The 21097-nt window shown below is 36.6% G+C and overlaps 1 protein-coding gene across 3 annotated transcripts in view; it reads right to left on the bottom strand.

Moving 5' to 3' along the window:
* The window catches only part of LOC102808328 (DDB1- and CUL4-associated factor 6-like), a 109430-nt gene that overhangs the window by 55567 nt on the left and 32766 nt on the right, over window positions 1-21097 (bottom strand). For 2 of the 3 annotated variants that reach the window (XM_085505140.1, XM_085505138.1), the window contains exons 6-7: window positions 9070-9205; window positions 8361-8638 (exon numbers count right to left, since the gene is read on the bottom strand). In XM_085505140.1, coding sequence (XP_085361266.1) covers window positions 8361-8638; window positions 9070-9205 — 414 coding nt within the window. The remainder of the gene's footprint in view (window positions 1-8360; window positions 8639-9069; window positions 9206-21097) is intronic. The other variant, XM_085505139.1, reaches the window with a different exon arrangement.

Consider the following 21097-nt stretch of genomic DNA (forward strand, 5'->3'; position numbering starts at 1 on the left):
ATGTACTGATATTACCATAAAAACTATCAGGTCTGTGCAGTGTCGTATGACATCTATGTACCAAGTTTCATTGAAATGTGATGATTAGTACTTGAGATATCAGTGGAAAAACCGAAAATTGACTAATCATTATGCAAATTAGGTAATTAGTATCCACGGATTATTACCAAAAACTAATCAAAACCTAGCATTAGTTCAGAGCATCTATGTACCAAGTTTCATCAAAATCTAATGAGTGGTTCTTTAGATATCAGTGGAACAGTCATAGAACAGCTAAAAATTAGCGAATTATCATGCAAATTAAGTAATTAACGAGCATGGATTTTTCCCAAAACCTAATCAAATCTGCGCATTGGCCCAGAGCATCTATGCACCAAGTTTCATCAAAAACCGATGTATGGTTCTTGAGATAGCAGTGGAACAGTCGGACACACATACACACATACACACACACATACACACATACACACATACACACATACACACATACAGACACACTAACTGCAAAGACTCCCATTTTGTGCTTCGCACATGGGAGTCAAAAAGTGTAGAAAATAAAGATTTTACAAATAAACAAGACATGACATGTCATGTCATAGCCCCCGCTCAGAAAAAAATTTAAAAACTTATATTGAACTGAGTTGGGGTCAGAGTGAATTAATTCATTATGAGCTGTATTAAAATTCTGTTATTAATTGTTCAGAATTGATGTGTTACAATTTTAGAGGGTGGGGTAAAAATATATTCATTTGGCTTTTCTGAGACAATTTATAACTTGTTAAACATATAATGCGATGTGCACTTGTAAACAATTATAACCTGTCCATGTACCTATTTTGAACAAAACTGGATGACACATATCTGAGAAAAAGCTGGTAACAGCTAGAAAAAGCTTGTTTTTTTAGATTTTTTGAGGGAAAAAATGGCCTCCAAGTCGTAAAAATTTTTCAATCAAACAGGTCATGAATGACACTGCCTTCACTTGTTGTCATTTGAAAGTTGCAACATATAATTTGTCCAGTTTTTGGCATGGATGTAAATTGGCAAACATGATTTCTATGGCATTTTCAAGTTTATAGCACTCTCCATCCTGGTCTCAGCAAGAACACCAGAGAGCAACAAACAAGTACAACAGGTACAAGCCATGCATGGCACAGTCCCTGTTAGTTATCAAATTTAAGATGTAAAGTTTTGTTTATAGTAATATAGCTGGAATATAAACATGTCAGGAATATGATGATTGTTTAAATGATTGACATTTGTATCTGATCGTCAAATGAGTATTGAGAGATATTGCTCTGGAACAGCATTAATTAAAACAAAATCAGCCATTATGAATATATGTATAATGAATATATGAAATTTGAACATAGTCAGTCAAAGCATGTCAGAGATATGGCTCTAGAAGCTCATTCATTAAAACAAAATGGCCACTAGTCAGCCATTCAGAATCCGATCTAACAAATAAAAGAAGTTTTTTAGCACAAAATAGCCACCATTAGGCCACTTTGAAAAGGATCGTCAAACCAATATATCCGTATATCTGTGACATGATGTATAATGAATATTAACAAGCAGCCTATCGGCTGAGATAGCTCCGCTGTTAGCAATGCACATTTCAATTAAAGAACTGAAGACATCATTAGAAAATGAACAATATGAATAGTATCAAAGCAATCGGACTTACAGTTTTTAACAAGAAGTCGAAAATATCACTTTTTACCAAAAATTACAAAAATATTCACCAAAATAAATTAATTAGAGAATTGAAGATATCATCACAAAATGAACAAATCTGAGAAAGGTCCACGTGTAGTACCTATATATGTAATATCAAAGCAATCGGACTTGCGGTTTTTAACAAGAAGTCAAAAATATCACTTTTTACCAAAAATGACAAAAATATTCACCAAAATTAGAGAATTGAAGATATCATCACGAAATGAACAAATCTGAGAGAGGTCCACATTTAGTACCTATATATGTAGTATCAAAGCAATTGGACTTGCGGTTTTTAACAAGAAGTCGAAAATATCACTTTTTACCAAAAATGACAAAAATATTCACCAAAATTAGAGAATTAAAGATATCATTACAAAATGAACAAATCTGAGAGAGGTCAACATGTAGTACCTACATATGTAATATCAAAGTAATTGCACTTGCGGTTTTTAACAAGAAGTCGAAAATATCACTTTTTACCAAAAATGACAAAAATATTCACCAAAATTAGAGAATTGAAGATATCAACATGAAATGAACAAACCTAAGAGAGGTCTACCCAAGGTACATATACACCAAGTATCAAAGCATTCAGGCTTGTAGTTTTCAAGAAGAAGTCGAAAAAGTAAAACATTGACACGGACGACGACGGACGACGACGGACAATCACTCATATAATAAGCTCCGCTCGACAAAGTCGACAGCGGAGCTAAAAGTTTGAACATAATCAGTCAAAACAAGTGGATACCCATTCATTAAAACAAAATGGCCACCGGACAGCCATTTTGAGTCTGATCTGAAAAATAAAATTATGTGCATCAGGAACCCGTAAGGTCTAATGTATGTACCAAGTTTGAACGAAATCCATCCATAAATGCCAGAAATGCTTGATATTTGATGATTTTTTTAGCACAAAAATGACAACCATTCGGCCATTTTGAATAGGATCGTCAAACCAATATATCTGTCTATCTATGACATGATGTATAATGAATATTTAAAATTTGAACATAATCAGTCAAAACAAGTTGGAAATATGGGTATAGAAGCCCATTCATTAAAACAAAATGGCCACCAGTCGGCCATTTTGAATGTTATCTGAAAAACAAAATTATTTGCATCAAGGTCCCATAATGTCCAATGTATATATCAAGTTTGAACAAAATCCATTTGTAAACAGCCGAGAAATGCTTGATTGTTATGATTTTTTAGCACAAAAATGGCCGTCATTCGGCCATCTTGAATCAGATCGTAAAAAAAAATGATGTTCATCAAGGTCTTATAATGTCCAACGTATATACAAGGTTTGAACAAAATCCATCTGTAAACAGCCGGGAAATGCTTGATTTTGATGATTTTTAGTACAAAAATGGCAGCCATTCGGCCATCTTGAATCAGATCGTGAAACAAATTGACGTGCATATGTATGATATCATGTATGATGTATGTGTGAAGTTTGATTGTGATTGGTCCAGGCATTTCTAAGATACAGGTCCAGACGCACGCACAGATGCACGCATGCACGCACGCATGCCTGGACACACGGAGGTCAAAATATCAGTCTCCCGTTTTCGGACTTCGTCCGAACGGGGACTAAAAATGACATGCAAGTATGCAAATCAGATCTGCAAATCTGTTGAAGAGTCAGTGTTGTTTTTATTATCATACATTAATATTAACAAATCGTGTGAAATTGAACTTTTATGTACAGAGAAACACATATTTATGCTTTAGTTGACAGCACTTCTCAAAGAAAAAAAAAGACGACCTGCAAAACTTTATACAATTGTCACACATGTAGCGAATAGTATGCTTTTGTAATATATGCAGTTTCAGTGGCTTTGCTTTCCGAGAAAAAAATTCTGGCTCTGCACCTGAAAAAAACAAAAAAAACATTTAGTCAAAAGTAAGCAGAGGTTGTAGCATATGTGCTTCCATTAGCTGTTAAATTTAATTAAAAAAGATATTTGTGTACTGTCTTTACAGTACCAAAAAATATTACTTAATATATTTATGCCAGCCAGAAAGAAATTGCAGTTTACCCTGAGCAATTAGGAATATACATGGACAACAATTGATGCATGTCTAGCAATATACTATTTGAAAGGCTGCAAGATGTAATGAAGTAGCAAACCAATCACTACTCGCGTCTGACTGGCTGGGAAACTGCACAATACATACAAAAATGTATGCAAATGATATATGAGCAGCTCCACCAAATATAAAAATATTCTTTCCATAGTTATGACTCTAATGTGAATATGATTTTCCACTCCTTAGCAATAGTAGTTAGAGTATTGTATTGTACTGTATCGTACAAGTTTATTGTGATTCTATATGTGTTTGTAATATTAGTTAGCTTTATTAAGCATTCTGTTCAGTTGGTTAACTTTACTGTATCTTAATGTAGTTTATTTTATTTTTATACAACCATAGAACAACTCACTATAGTTTGTTTTAATATTGAATAAAAATTAAAATCAGTCACTGTATAGTGGTGACGTATTGCGCGAAATTATTGCAAGGACAATAATTATCTTGATTTGTGTGCCGTCGTGCGTCGATAAAAATGCATGGAATGGTTGGCAGTATCGATCAAGTTCGTCTAGTGTGACATTCGTGGCTGGCGACAAGATGCCGTATAATCGTTTAAATAGACGTCAAGGAGGAGTGAAAGGCCCTAATTTGGTTCTTCAATAGGCGTTATTAAATGTTGGAAAATTACAGTCAATCAAAAAAACTGTTCACATGACAACAAAAAATATTCACTATATTTATTATGCATTATTTTATTGTTGGTAACAAAAGATCACGGTTTGGTAGCTTACTTGTTTTCGAAGTGTTGTAATTGTTGATTAGTACTCAGTAGTGATTATATTAATGTACAAAAAATAAATTCGTTGAATTGTTACGAAATGCAAGTAAAATTCAACTTAGTTTTATCGTAAGCAAATGCTTTCGGTTACATGCGAGATGCGAGACGATATCCGTCATGTTATCCATGCCCACGAGGCGTGATTATTGACCAGATAGGTCAAGTCGCTAATCAACCAATCAAAATGCTGGATGGTGCCCATGTTCTCAAATTACCATAAAGCATTTAAATATGACAGTTCAGCGATCTCATGGTGAAAGCAACACGAAGACCAGATTTACCGATGTTTTAGTGCGATCCATTTGCTTCGTTTGTCATGGGGAAAAAGGCATGATTTTTTTTTAATCGGCCCGATTTAAAAAAATAAACAAGTCATTGTCAATGACATGTCCGTTCATATTTGAGTGACATATACATTCAAAGCAGATCATGACCGAAATCTCAGACCACTTTCCGAAATGCACCTGCATATGTACAACACATTGTACTAAATCTGAACAAAATCCATCCATGCATGACTGAGATCCGGTTCCGGAATTGTGAAAATACGTGATTTTGATGCATTTTCAGCCTTAAAATGGCCATCATTCAGCTATTGTTAAGCGGATCATGAAAAAAATGCACATATCTATTTGTGACATGATGTACCATGTGTGTGTGAAGTTTGAACTTCAGACATGTCTCGAATACGGATCCAGAACTGAATTCTTTAAAACAAAATGGCTGCCAGTCGGCCATTTCGAACTAGATCCGAAAAAAAAAAATGACGTGCATCAAGGTCCTATTATGTTTAATGTATGTACCAAATTTGAACAAAATCCGTCCATGCATAACTGAGATCCGGGTCTGGAATGGTGAAAATGTGTGATTTCAATGCATTTTCAGCCTTAAAGCGGCCGCCATTTGGCTATCATTAATGAGATCATGAAAGAAATGCACATACATATTTGTGACATGATGTACCTTGTGTGTGTGAAGTTTGAACTCGATCAATCCAGGCATGTCTCAGATACGGATCCAGAACTGAATTTTTTAAAACAAAATGGCCGCCAGTCGGCCATTTCAAACCGGATCCCAAAAAAAAAATGATGTGCATCAAGGTCCTATTATGTTTAATATATGTATTAAATTTAAACAAAATCCGTCCATGCATAACTGAGATCCGGGTCCGGAATGGTGAAATGTACGATTTTGATGCATTTTCATCCTTAAAATGGCCGCTATTCGGCTATTGTTAATCGGATCATGGAAAAAATACATGTGCATATGTCCAATATAATGTGTGATGTATGAGTGAAGTTTGAACTTAATCGGTCCATGCATGTTCGAGATACAGGTGATCACGGACGCACGGACACACGGACGCACACAAGGCAAACCATAAGTCCCTGTTTTCGGACTACGTCCGAACAGGGACTAATAAACGTACCGTCCCAAATAAGAATGTACCAGGTGGAATTTTTCTGGGAAAAAAATAAACGTACCAGTACGTTTATTTGGAACATTTAGCGTTGTGGGCAAGCTCTCCTGAGTAGCGACATATATTTAACTTCACCTATTGGATTAGTGATCAGTGGATTACGTAAATAAACCAATACTTTCAATGAGTACATGCCGACCCAACTAAACTTGTTTATGGCTGTTTATGAACAGCGAGGACGCATCTCGTAGAACAATAGTTGTGGAAATCATAAACAAATATAAATGTTGCGGAAATCAAGCATGGCGATAATGATTTTGAGCAAGGCAGAGTCTGGCAAGCGCCTCAGAGCAGCATTGCGCCGACACCACGATGACGTTTGATTCCCGGTGAGAGCACTGCAAACCTCTTAAATCACGAGGTAAACTTTCAATTTACACAATACATAATCAGTTCCTACAACAATAATAGAAAGGCAGTTTTTCTGGCGAAGCTCTCGCCAGGTTAGCAAAAGTTTCTCACGATCACCAAACCCGAGACACAAACGATAATACAAAGTGTATAAATACCATAACAAGCACAGTTTCTTACCTTTGAAATTGACGAGACACAATTTTGTCCATATAAGCGTTGCGCAAATAATGATCCTCACACAAAAATGACTGTGATTTCCACCGAGACGAGAACTGCGTATGCGTCATCAAAACACGAATTAAACTCGGGTAATTTCGGGAGAAGTCGGATTTTCCAGCATTTTTGAAGGAAAATGTTAAAGATCAAAGAAAAACACAGTGAAACTTTGAAGAATCGAAAAAATAACTTGATGTGCATAATAGCACCATCAATTCCTGTCTCTGTACCAACTCTGAACTGAATTGGATCACACATGTGTGAGAAAAAGCTGGTAAAGTGAAAATGTGCACACACGGATGCACAGACACAACCCAAATTAATACCCCCTGCCCGGATCGCAGATACTGATTAATTTAGCAACACAGTAATCATCTTTTCTTGTCTTGACAAGCATTACTACTTCAAATTTTCCTTTGAGTGTTCACTATAAATCTAGACCTAAAACTATACTATGTAAATAAATGTAATGAAATGTGATTTGTTTTCAAAATTTGACAGAAAACTTGATAGAAAATAAAATGGCAACTGGTTGTCAAACCAATACATCTGTATATCTTTGATGTATAATGAATATATAAAATTTGAGCATCACACAAAGAAAGTCAGAGATATGGAACAAGAACCACATTCATTAAAACAAAATGGCCACCAGTCGGCCATTGAAACTTATCTGAAAAACAAAATGACTTGCGTCAAGGTCCCATAATGTCTAATGTATATACTAAGTTTGAACAAAATCCATCTGAAATGCTTGATCTTCAGAAGAAAAATGGGCGCCATTTGGCCATCTTGAATCAGATCGTGAAACAAATTGATGTGCATATATGTATAATATTATGTATGTGTAAAGTTTGATTGTGATTGATCCTGGCATGTCTAAGATACAGGTTCGGACACACACACGCACACACACACAGATGCACGGTCACATGGATGCACAAGTGTCAAAACATAAGTTCCTGTTTAAAAACTATTTGAGTTATTGTAACTACAAGAAAAATATTCTACAACAACAACGAACAAAGTAAAAATTATATTATGATGTATATGTGAAATAGTTCCACTTTTTGCTTTTTCTATTTCACTCAATTTGAAATTTGAACATGTTTAGCATTCAGTCATAGAAAAAATCCTTGCACACACTTCATTACACACTTTCCGGGAATATTTGAACCCATCATAATTTAACTGAAACAGTAGTCACTGATTGGCTCCTGAAGTTTAATGACAATTTCAGTTTTAAATATCCTAGGAAAGAAAATGTTCCAGGTACTTTGTGTGATGAGGTGTTCGTATGAAAAGATTTTTGTAAGTAAAATTGCCAAATGTGTTTATATTTTATTAGAAGTTAGCTTAATAATAGCCTACGATTCATTTGGCATTGAAAGTTTGTTTTTTTCCCACTGATTCACAGGAATATGATAAACACATTTCTCAATATGTCTCTTCTTCATATATTCAAGTCAAATTCAAGATGCTGGCACTCATAAAGTGAATATTGGTAAATTAATAACATTTATTTAATTAGCACTTGTACTTCAGCCAACTGTGGGAAAACATAACAGCCAATCACATAGCAATAATGACCTTTCCTTCAATATAAAATTGATTGTGTAATAAACTAATCTTGAATAAATAATATATTCCACACAGAGGAACTATATCAATGCTCAATGATATAAGAAATCAAATAAATTCACTGATACTTACAGGTGCTTCTTCTCCTTTCTCTGCTCCCTGTGTCGAGACTGAAGCTGAACTGAAAGAAGTGGACGCTGATGCACCATATGTAGAAGACAGCTTCAGTTCTTTTTCTCCTTTATCTCCAAGATTAAATAGATAAATGTAATCAGAAGAGTAGCTGACGAGTAACTCTTCACCGTCAGGAGCATAACATAGTGAGGTTGGACGGCAATATTTACGTACAAGTTGCTGAGGACAGAATCTGGCAATCATTCCTTGGATTCCACGTCCAGTATAGTGCCCTGCTAATGTTATAAATTAAATAATTCAAATTTAGAACTTGCTAATGAAGTCTTTATTTTTTGTGAAGGTAACATGTTGGAGAGATAACATGCATCACTGACATCAACATGATTTCCTGTTGGTAATGAGTGATGTTAGTTGAGACAACCAAGTTTCGCCAATCAGGAACTATGCTATTTGCATATGTACATGACATATGACAAGAAGAAAACCGTTGGCTGCTTTGATGTTATTATATCCTATCATACTTGTTATTGTTGGTTGTTTTGCAAAGTTACACAAAGGTTAAGTTTCACACCATCATTACATTACAAACAGATTTCATGTGCTTCACATGGTTAAATACACTCCAACCATGAGGTCACATAATCCTCCTGCTAATGATACTAAAACCTAAAGAAGACTTGCAAGCAAGACTTTATGCATTCCTTACCTGTGGCTCGAGTGCCTAGCATTCTTCTATCAAACATTCTAACAGAGCTATCAGAACATCCCACAGCTAACTGATAGGGAAGTATAGGGTTTACAGCTAGTGATGTCACTGCTCTACGACAATTGATTAAAATATCCTATGGATGATAAAATGAAAACATTATTTTCCTTAGGTGAATGTGGAGTATATACTGCCATTGCAATGATAATCCATTTTCCACTGTGCAGTATTTTACAAACCAGGATATCGATAGTATCGTACATACCAGGATATCAGTAGTATCGTACATACCAGGATATCGGTAGTATCGTACATACCAGGATATCGATAGTATCGTACATACCAGGATATCAGTAGTATCTATACATACAAGGATATCGATAGTATCGTACATACCAAGATATCGATAGTATCGTACATACCAGGATATCGGTAGTATCGTACATACCAAGATATCGATAGTATCGTACATACCAGGATATCGGTAGTATCGTACATACAAGGATATCGGTAGTATCGTACATACCAAGATATCGATAGTATCGTACATACCAGGATATCAGTAGTATCTATACATACCAGGATATCAGTAGTATCGTACGTACCAAGATATCGATAGTATCGTACATACTAGGATATCAGTAGTATCATAGATACCAGGATATTGGTAGTATCGTACATATCAGGATATCGATAGTATCGTACATACCAAGATATCGATAGTATCGTACATACCAGGATATCAGTAATATCGTACATATCAGGATATCGATAGTATAGTACATACCAGCATATCATAGTATCGTACATACCAGGATATCGATAGTATCGTACATACCAGGATATCGATAGTATCGTACATACCAGGATATCAGTAGTATTGTACATACCAGGATATCAGTAGTATCTATACATACCAGGATATCGATAGTATCGTAGATACCAAGATATCGATAGTATCGTACATACCAGGATATCGGTAATATTGTACATACCAGGATATCGATAGTATCGTACATACCAGGATATCAGTAGTATCATAGATACCAGGATATCGGTAGTATCGTACATATCAGGATATCGATAGTATTGTACATACCAGGATATCGATAGTATCGTACATACCAGGATATCAGTAGTATCATAGATACCAGGATATTCGTAGTATCGTACATACCAAGATATCGATAGTATCGTACATACCAGGATATCAGTAGTATCATAGATACCAGGATATCGGTAGTATCGTACATATCAGGATATCGATAGTATTGTACATACCAGGATATCGATAGTATCGTACATACCAGGATATCAGTAGTATAGTACATACCAGCATATCATAGTATCGTACATACCAGGATATCGATAGTATCGTACGTACCAAGATATCTATAGTATCGTACGTACCAGGATATTCGTAGTATCGTACATACCAGGATATCGGTAGTATCGTACGTACCAGGATATTCGTAGTATCGTACATACCAAGATATCGATAGTATCGTACATACCAAGATATCGATAGTATCGTACATACCAGGATATCGGTAGTATCGTACATACCAGGATATCGGTAGTATCGTACATACCAGGATATCAGTAGTATTGTACATACCAGGATATCAGTAGTATCTATACATACCAGGATATCGATAGTATCGTACATACCAAGATATCGATAGTATCGTACATACCAGGATATCGGTAGTATCGTACATACCAGGATATCGGTAGTATCGTACATACCAGGATATCAGTAATATCGTACATACCAGGATATCGGTAGTATTGTACATACCAGGATATCAGTAGTATCTATACATACCAGGATATCGATAGTATCGTACATACCAAGATATCGATAGTATCGTACATACCAGGATATCGGTAGTATCGTACATACCAGGATATCGGTAGTATCGTACATACCAGGATATCAGTAGTATCGTACATACCAGGATATTCGTAGTATTGTACATACCAAGATATCGATAGTATCGTACATACCAGGATATCAGTAGTATCTATACATACCAGGATATCGATAGTATCGTACATACCAGGATATCGATAGTATCGTACATACCAGGATATCAGTAGTATTGTACATACCAGGATATCAGTAGTATCTATACATACCAGGATATCGATAGTATCGTACATACCAAGATATCGATATTATCGTACATACCAGGATATCGGTAGTATCGTACATACCAGGATATCAGTAGTATCGTAGATACCAGGATATCAGTAGTATCGTACATACCAGGATGTCAGTAGTATCGTACATACCAAAATATCAGTAGTATCGTACATACCAGGATATCGGTAGTATCGTACATACCAGGATGTCAGTAGTATCGTACATACCAGGATATCAGTAGTATCGTACATACCAGGATATCGGTAGTATCGTACGTACCAGGATATCCGTAGTATCGTACATACCAAGATATCGATAGTATCGTACATATCAGGATATCGATAGTATCGTACATACCAAGATATCGATAGTATCGTACATACCAAGATATCGATAGTATCGTACATACCAGGATATCGGTAGTATCGTACGTACCAGGATATTCGTAGTATCGTACATACCAAAATATCGATAGTATCGTACATACCAGGATATCAGTAGTATCGTACATACCAGGATATCAGTAGTATCATAGATACCAGGATATCGGTAGTATCGTACATATCAGGATATCGATAGTATTGTACATACCAGGATATCGATAGTATCGTACATACCAGGATATCAGTAGTATTGTACATACCAGGATATCAGTAGTATCTATACATACCAGGATATCGATAGTATCGTACATACCAAGATATCGATAGTATCGTACATACCAGGATATCGATAGTATCGTACATACCAGGATATCGGTAGTATCGTACATACCAGGATATCAGTAGTATTGTACATACCAGGATATCAGTAGTATCTATACATACCAGGATATCGATAGTATCGTACATACCAAGATATCGATAGTATCGTACATACCAGGATATCGGTAGTATCGTACATACCAGGATGTCAGTAGTATCGTACATACCAGGATATCAGTAGTATCGTACATACCAGGATATCGGTAGTATCGTACGTACCAGGATATCCGTAGTATCGTACATACCAAGATATCGATAGTATCGTACATATCAGGATATCGATAGTATCGTACATACCAAGATATCGATAGTATCGTACATACCAAGATATCGATAGTATCGTACATACCAGGATATCGGTAGTATCGTACGTACCAGGATATCGGTAGTATCGTACGTACCAGGATATTCGTAGTATCGTACATACCAGGATATCAGTAGTATCATAGATACCAGGATATCGGTAGTATCGTACATATCAGGATATCGATAGTATCGTACATACCAGGATATCAGTAGTATCGTACATACCAGGATATCAGTAGTATTGTACATACCAGGATATCAGTAGTATCTATACATACCAGGATATCGATAGTATCGTACATACCAAGATATCGATAGTATCGTACATACCAGGATATCGGTAGTATCGTACATACCAGGATATCGGTAGTATCGTACATACCAGGATATCAGTAATATCGTACATACCAGGATATCGGTAGTATTGTACATACCAGGATATCAGTAGTATCTATACATACCAGGATATCGATAGTATCGTACATACCAAGATATCGATAGTATCGTACATACCAGGATATCGGTAGTATCGTACATACCAGGATATCGGTAGTATCGTACATACCAGGATATCAGTAGTATCGTACATACCAGGATATTCGTAGTATTGTACATACCAAGATATCGATAGTATCGTACATACCAGGATATCAGTAGTATCTATACATACCAGGATATCGATAGTATCGTACATACCAGGATATCGATAGTATCGTACATACCAGGATATCAGTAGTATTGTACATACCAGGATATCAGTAGTATCTATACATACCAGGATATCGATAGTATCGTACATACCAAGATATCGATAGTATCGTACATACCAGGATATCGGTAGTATCATACATACCAGGATATCAGTAATATCGTACATACCAGGATATCGATAGTATCGTACATACCAAGATATCGATAGTATCGTACATACCAGGATATCGGTAGTATCGTACATACCAAGATATCGGTAGTATCGTACGTACCAGGATATTCGTAGTATCGTACATACCAAGATATCGATAGTATCGTACATACAAAGATATCAGTAGTATCGTACATACCAGGATATCGGTAGTATCATACATACCAGGATATCAGTAGTATAGTACATACCAGGATATCGATAGTATCGTACATACCAGGATATCAGTAGTATCGTAGATACCAGGATATCGGTAGTATTGTACATACCAGGATATCAGTAGTATAGTACATACCAGCATATCGATAGTATCGTACATACCAGGATATCGAGAGTATCGTACATACCAGGATATCGGTAGTATCATACATACCAGGATATCAGTAGTATAGTACATACCAGGATATAAGTAGTATCGTACATACCAGGATGTCAGTAGTATCGTACATACCAAAATATCAGTAGTATCGTACATACCAGGATATCGGTAGTATCGTACATACCAGGATGTCAGTAGTATCGTACATACCAGGATATCAGTAGTATCGTACATACCAGGATATCGGTAGTATCGTACGTACCAGGATATCCGTAGTATCGTACATACCAAGATATCGATAGTATCGTACATATCAGGATATCGATAGTATTGTACATACCAGGATATCGGTAGTATCATACATACCAGGATATCAGTAGTATAGTACATACCAGGATATCGATAGTATCGTACATACCAGGATATCAGTAGTATCGTAGATACCAGGATATCGGTAGTATTGTACATACCAGGATATCAGTAGTATAGTACATACCAGCATATCAATAGTATCGTACATACCAGGATATCGATAGTATCGTACATACCAGGATATCAGTAGTATCGTAGATACCAGGATATCGGTAGTATTGTACATACCAGGATATCAGTAGTATAGTACATACCAGCATATCAATAGTATCGTACATACCAGGATATCGATAGTATCGTACATACCAGGATATCGATAGTATCGTACATACCAGGATATCAATAGTATTGTACATACCAGGATATCGATAGTATCGTACATACCAGGATATCAGTAGTATCGTACATACCAGGATATAGGTAGTATCGTACATACCAGGGTATCGGTAGTATCGAACATACCAGGATATCGGTAGTATCGTACATACCAGGATATCGATAGTATCGTACATACCAGGATATCAGTCGTATCGTAGATACCAGGATATCAGTAGTATCGTAGATACCAGGATATCGATAGTATCGTACATACCAGGATGTCAGTAGTATCGTACATACTAGGATATCGGTAGTATCGTACATACCAGGATATCAGTAATATCGTACATACCAGGATATCGGTAGTATCGTACATACCAGGATATCGGTAGTATCGTACATACCTGGATATCAGTAGTATCGTACATACCAGGATATCGATAGTATTGTACATACCAGGATATCAGTAGTATCGTAGATACCAGGATATCGATAGTATCGTACATACCAGGATGTCAGTAGTATCGTACATACCAGGATATCGATAGTATCGTACATACCAGGATATCGATCGTATCGTACATACCAGGATATCAGTAGTATCGTACATACCAGGATACCGATCGTATCGTACATACCAGGATACCGATAGTATCGTACATACCAGGATATCAGTAGTATCGTACATACCAGGATATCGATAGTATCGTACATACCAGGATATAAGTAGTATCGTACATACATTTTGTACCAGGATATCGATAGTATCGTACATACCAGGATATCGATAGTATCGTACATACCAGGATATCAGTAGTATCGTACATACCAGGATACCGTTAGTATCGTACATACCAGGATACCGGTAGTATCGTACATACCAGGATATCGATAGTATCGTACATACCAGGATATCAGTAGTATCGTACATACCAGGATATTGATAGTATCGTACATACCAGGATATCAGTAGTATTGTACATACCAGGATATCGATAGTATCGTACATACCAGGATATCAGTAGTATCGTACATACCAGGATATCGATAGTATCGTACATACCAGGATATCAGTAGTATCGTACATACCAGGATACCGGTAGTATCGTACATACCAGGATATCAGTAGTATCGTACATACCAGGATATCGATAGTATCGTACATACCAGGATATCAGTAGTATCGTACATACCAGGATATCGATAGTATCGTACATACCAGGATATCAGTAGTATCGTACATACCAGGATATCGATTGTATCGTACATACCAGGATATCAGTAGTATCGTACATACCAGGATATCGATAGTATCGTACATACCAGGATATCAGTAGTATCGTACATACCAGGATATCGATAGTATCGTACATACCAGGATATCAGTAGTATCGTACATACCAGGATATCAGTAGTATCTATACATACCAGGATATCGATAGTATCGTACATACCAGGATATCAGTAGTATCGTACATACCAGGATACCGGTAGTATCGTACATACCAGGATACCGATAGTTTTGTACATACCAAGATACCGGTAAAATCGTACATACCAAGATACCGGTAGTATCGTACATACCAAGATATCGATAGTATCGTACATACCAGGATACCGGTAGTATCGTACATACCAGGCTCCAGGTTGTCACGAATGTCAAACATTAAATCATGTTCATGTTGTATGTCGTGATGGTGGTGTTTTGTGTTTGTCTTATGGCGATAGATAGGCGATGTTGTTTTTGGCGATAGATAAAATATAAAAATATATATATAGAGTGGCAAGATGTTTCTTTTAGTCAGTACTGGAGAAGCAGACTTTGATAGAACCCGATCTGAACGTTTATATGTGACCAAATGTGGATGTCCGATCTTGTAGGTACCACAGTAAGCCATTAAATAATATTGCATCATAGGAGTTTGTTATCTATTCTGGAGGACGTCGTCAATTATACCAATTTTCATGTGTTCACCAATCACACGTTTGCCAGTAACGTTAGAACAATACACTGCGTATTGTCATACAAATTATTGTATTGTGATCTACGGAATGTGCATCATAAAGACAATTCTATTGGCCAATTTTGGCCTACTGCAGTTAACGAGTGGAGAAACTCGCCAGTGAACGACATTCCCGATTTTGGTTTTGAGCTGGATGCGCCTTTTAATTCATGTTGCTGGCTACGGATGTGTACTGCGGTGCAAGGGATTCTACCCGGACCACTCTCCTTCTACAAGTTACAAATATTGGGCAGATAAACTCTATAATTGATTGGTATCGTGCTCGACTGAGTGTGCAGTGTGTATTCTACGACTACAATGCTTCTGACTGCGTTCCATAATTACTGTCGTTGCCACCGTTAGCAGAGACCGTTATGACACAAAGACCCTTTTTCATCTAATTTGAAGAAACTGTATGTAGGTAGGGCTGTGTCTGATCGCCAGTATATTATTTGCGTCCATTGTCTGTTAAGTATTTTTGTCTTAGTTTTATGCTGCATGCAAAATTCTATGTTAGACAATTATTTACATTATCGATTTAGGCATTTCCTCATAATAGTATAATGTAATCCGCTACCCCTTTATAGAGGGTTTGGCATTTCTTGATCACCCTTTTCCCGTGTGGAAATATTACAATATTATTACTGAATTATATTTCTAGTGTTATATTTTTGTGTAATAATACAACACGTATCCCACTACCCCTTGTAACGGGTCAGGTATTTTCTGCCCATCCTTTAGGTGTGTGGAATAAAGTATGCTGTTTAAACCTTACTCGTGTAGCGTGTACTTGTTGTTTATGTCGCATATAAATTATACAACTGCATTAAGTTTCAAATTATTAAAGGACCCAGTTTACATGGGTGTTATGGGTGTAATTTGTTTGAGACAATTTGAAATTTTAGTCCAACCAACTTGCACCTTGTGACACAGGATATCGGTAGCATCGTACATACCAGGATATTAGTAGTATCGTACATACCAGGATATCAGTAGTATCGTACATACCAGGATATCAGTAGTATCGTACATACCAGGATATCGAGAATAGCGTACATACCAGGATATCAGTAGTATCGTACATACCAGGATATCGGTAGTATCGTACATACCAGGATACAGGTAGTATCGTACATACCAGGATACAGGTAGTATCGTACATACCAGGATATCAGTAGTATCATACATACCAGAATATCGGTAGTATCGTACATACCAGGATACAGGTAGTATCGTACATACCAGGATACAGGTAGTATCGTACATACCAGGATATCGATAATATCGTACATACCAGGATATCAGTAGTATCGTACATACCAGGATATCGATAGTATCGTACATACCAGGATATCGGTAGTATCGTACATACCAGGATACAGGTAGTATCGTACATACCAGAATATCGATAATATCGTACATACCAGGATATGGGCGGAATGAGTACTGTATCGTACATACCAGGATATCGATAGTATCGTACATACCAGGATATCGGTAGTATCGTACATACCAGGATACCAGGATACAGGTAGTATCGTACATACCAGAATATCGATAATATCGTACATACCAGGATATCAGTAGTATCGTACATACCAGGATATCGATAGAATCGTTCATATCAGGATATCAGTAGTATCGTACATACCAGGATATCGATAGAATCGTTCATATCAGGATATCAGTAGTATCGTACATACCAGGATATCAGTAGTATCATACATACCAGGATATCAGTAGTATCGTACATACCAGGATATTGGTAGTATCGTACATACCAAGATATCGGTAGTATTGTACATACCAGGATGTCAGTAGTATCATACATACCAGGATATCAGTAGTATCGTACATACCAGGATATTGGTAGTATCGTACATACCAGGATATCGGTAGTATTGTACATACCAGGATACAGGTAGTATCGTACATACCAGGATATCGATAATATCGTACATACCAGGATATCAGTAGTATCGTACATACCAGGATATCGATAGTATCGTACATACCAGGATATCGGTAGTATCGTACATACCAGGATATCGATAGTAACGTACATACCAGGATATCAGTAGTAACGTACATACCAGGATATCAGTAGTATCGTACATACCAGGATATCGGTAGTATCGTACATACCAGGATATCGATAGTAACGTACATACCAGGATATCAGTAGTATCGTACATACCAGGATATTGGTAGTATCGTACATACCAGGATATCGGTAGTATCGTACATACCAGGATATCGGTAGTATCGTACATACCAGGATATCGGTAGTATCGTACATACCAGGATATCGGTAGTATCGTACATACCAGGATACAGGTAGTATCGTACATACCAGGATATCGGTAGTATCGTACATACCAGGATATCGGTAGTATCGTACATACCAGGATATCGGTAGTATCGTACATACCAGGATATCAGTAGTATCGTACATACCAGGATATCGATAGTATCGTACATACCATGATATCATTAGTATCGTACATACCAGGATATTGGTAGTACAGTACTCATTTCGCCCAACCTCCCGCCCGCTTCCGGATTTCGATCTCTTTTTTTTTGCTCGCTTTGTTCAATTCGACCGCGCAATTTCCGCTTTTTTTCCGACCGCGCAAATCCGGAAGTGTCCGCTCGCGCAATCGCTCGCTCGCTGGCTCGCCTGATAGCGCAATCGCCCGCATTTACAGTTCATTACCTACTGTTTCATGTACAAGTGTATCATTTTTGTTTTTATGATGTTAAAATAAGAATAAATACAATCAGAAATTTATAAACAACCGTTGAAAAAATGCGGTGCATCACACGGCCATATAAAATTGGTAATAATAATGTACACCATAAACAAGATCGAACCAAACATGTGAAATCAAATACGACACTGACACAGACACAATAAATATGAAATAAACCAATTCTATTTTTGAAGGAGAGCGAAAAATGTCTACTGTAGAGTACGGTATTCGTTGAGTAACCGTGTGTCGGGTGACGGTTGTCATGCACGCATGGTTTGGGTTTAACACGGGTTATGTTAAAATCCGTGGCACCTATAACAATAACCTATAACAAGAATATCTGCAGGAATAGTAAGACTGTGAAAAAACGACTGATCGATTGTTATAGAATGACCGTAGTGTACAATTTGTCAAACAAATACAATACTTGCAAATGTAATGTCGGCCAGCGCCCATCTTACTTGTCCGAAGTTGTCGAAGCCGACATCAATGGAGATCGCGTTTTTTAACTAGGCGGCTGGCAAGCGGACTAACACGTTACATAAACTTGTTGAATTACAATTATGGTTTTTATTTTTGCGCCCAATGTCTCATTATAAAATAAAGGATTCAAATTTTGCAGGGTATTCTGTTTTTTGCGAACTCTGGGCAAAATACTTTCATGAGCTGTACGTAGTTCACTTACAGCCAAAACAAAGTCAGCTTGGACATTAAGTTGTGAGACGCGACAAAACAAACGCTGCCAGTGATAGATTACGTAAATAAAAGAACAAAATAAACACAATCAAAGGCGCCGACCACACGCTTTGGAAATAAATAGAACGCGTTGCTAAGAGGAATAGCATCTGCATCTCAACAACGTCTCCGATCATGAGCAGGGTTTGCCGCGTCTTAAAAAAATTGAAAGTTAAAAAGGAATCAGTGTCGGGGAACCATTCACAGTGTTTGCATGAAAAATCCCACGCGAAAGCATTTTTTTTCTGTTACAAACACTATGGTACCTGAATCCCGATTTGCCTCCGAAAATCTTTCTAACGATGACCTGGAAGATTTCCATGATTGAGTGCCACCATTTCTGTTCTAAGATTTATTCAGTATAATAATACAAATGTTCACCCCAACAGAGGTGGACATACAGTTTTAGCGACCCAAAGAGCTCATTGTCAACCGAGGCGAAGCACTACTTTCCATTCCCAATAAATAATAATAATAAAAAACTTCTCGTTCTCGACATTATGAAATTTTTTCGTTTTGGGGGAAAACCCGGGAAAAAAGAACTGATTTTGACAAGATAATTTAGAAATTGATTTTAAGAATAATTCATAACGAAATGTATTCCATATGTACCCATAATTTTTTTTCATAATTACTGATTACACACGAATATTACAGAAAAAAATAATTTGCTATATTATCTATATTTGTGCCTTTTATTTCTCTTGAATCGTGACTGAAAGGAGCTGGATGAAATTACAAACTATGTAGTGTTTTTGACAACTCATGTATGAACAACAATTTTAATAAATATGATTTTACTTGGTAAAATTACTGTATTTTTCTACATAAAAACAAAAGAATTTCACAATGTCTTTATTATCATAGCGTTGTTGGTGATAGTTGAAAATGATACATCCACGTGAACCTTATATGAGATCGTAGGAGTCTGTTTTCAACAGCCATATAGATTTAACTGCGTCATCGCTAAGTTTCCTTGGTGGTCCACGAGCTCTGTTCCTTGTTTGCACGTTATCATGTTCACACAATCACAGACATTATTTGTAAGGGTGCCCTTTAAAATGGCACATTTTCTCGATGTTTTAGCGAGTACTCCGCGGGTATATGGCTTGTTCTCACATCAGCATAATTTTCCTCGAGTTCACTCATCGCTTTCCCATATGCACTTCTCGTTCTTTGCTGCTAACTTGAACTTTTTTTGCACTCAAATATGTTGTTGTTTTTGTCTTTCTAAACATCGAGTTTATTTTTGACATTCAACGAGATCGCTTGAATTTTGAATTTGATGACGGTTCGAATTTATCCACTTTTAGTGATCAACATTGCGTTCGAGTAGAGTTACGAGTACTTACAAGCCTGATTAACATTTTTCTTGCAGTATTTTTCG

Source organism: Saccoglossus kowalevskii, chromosome 11, assembly GCF_978046115.1.
Source record: "Saccoglossus kowalevskii chromosome 11, keSacKowa6.1, whole genome shotgun sequence".
Taxonomy (NCBI): Eukaryota; Metazoa; Hemichordata; class Enteropneusta; family Harrimaniidae; genus Saccoglossus; species Saccoglossus kowalevskii.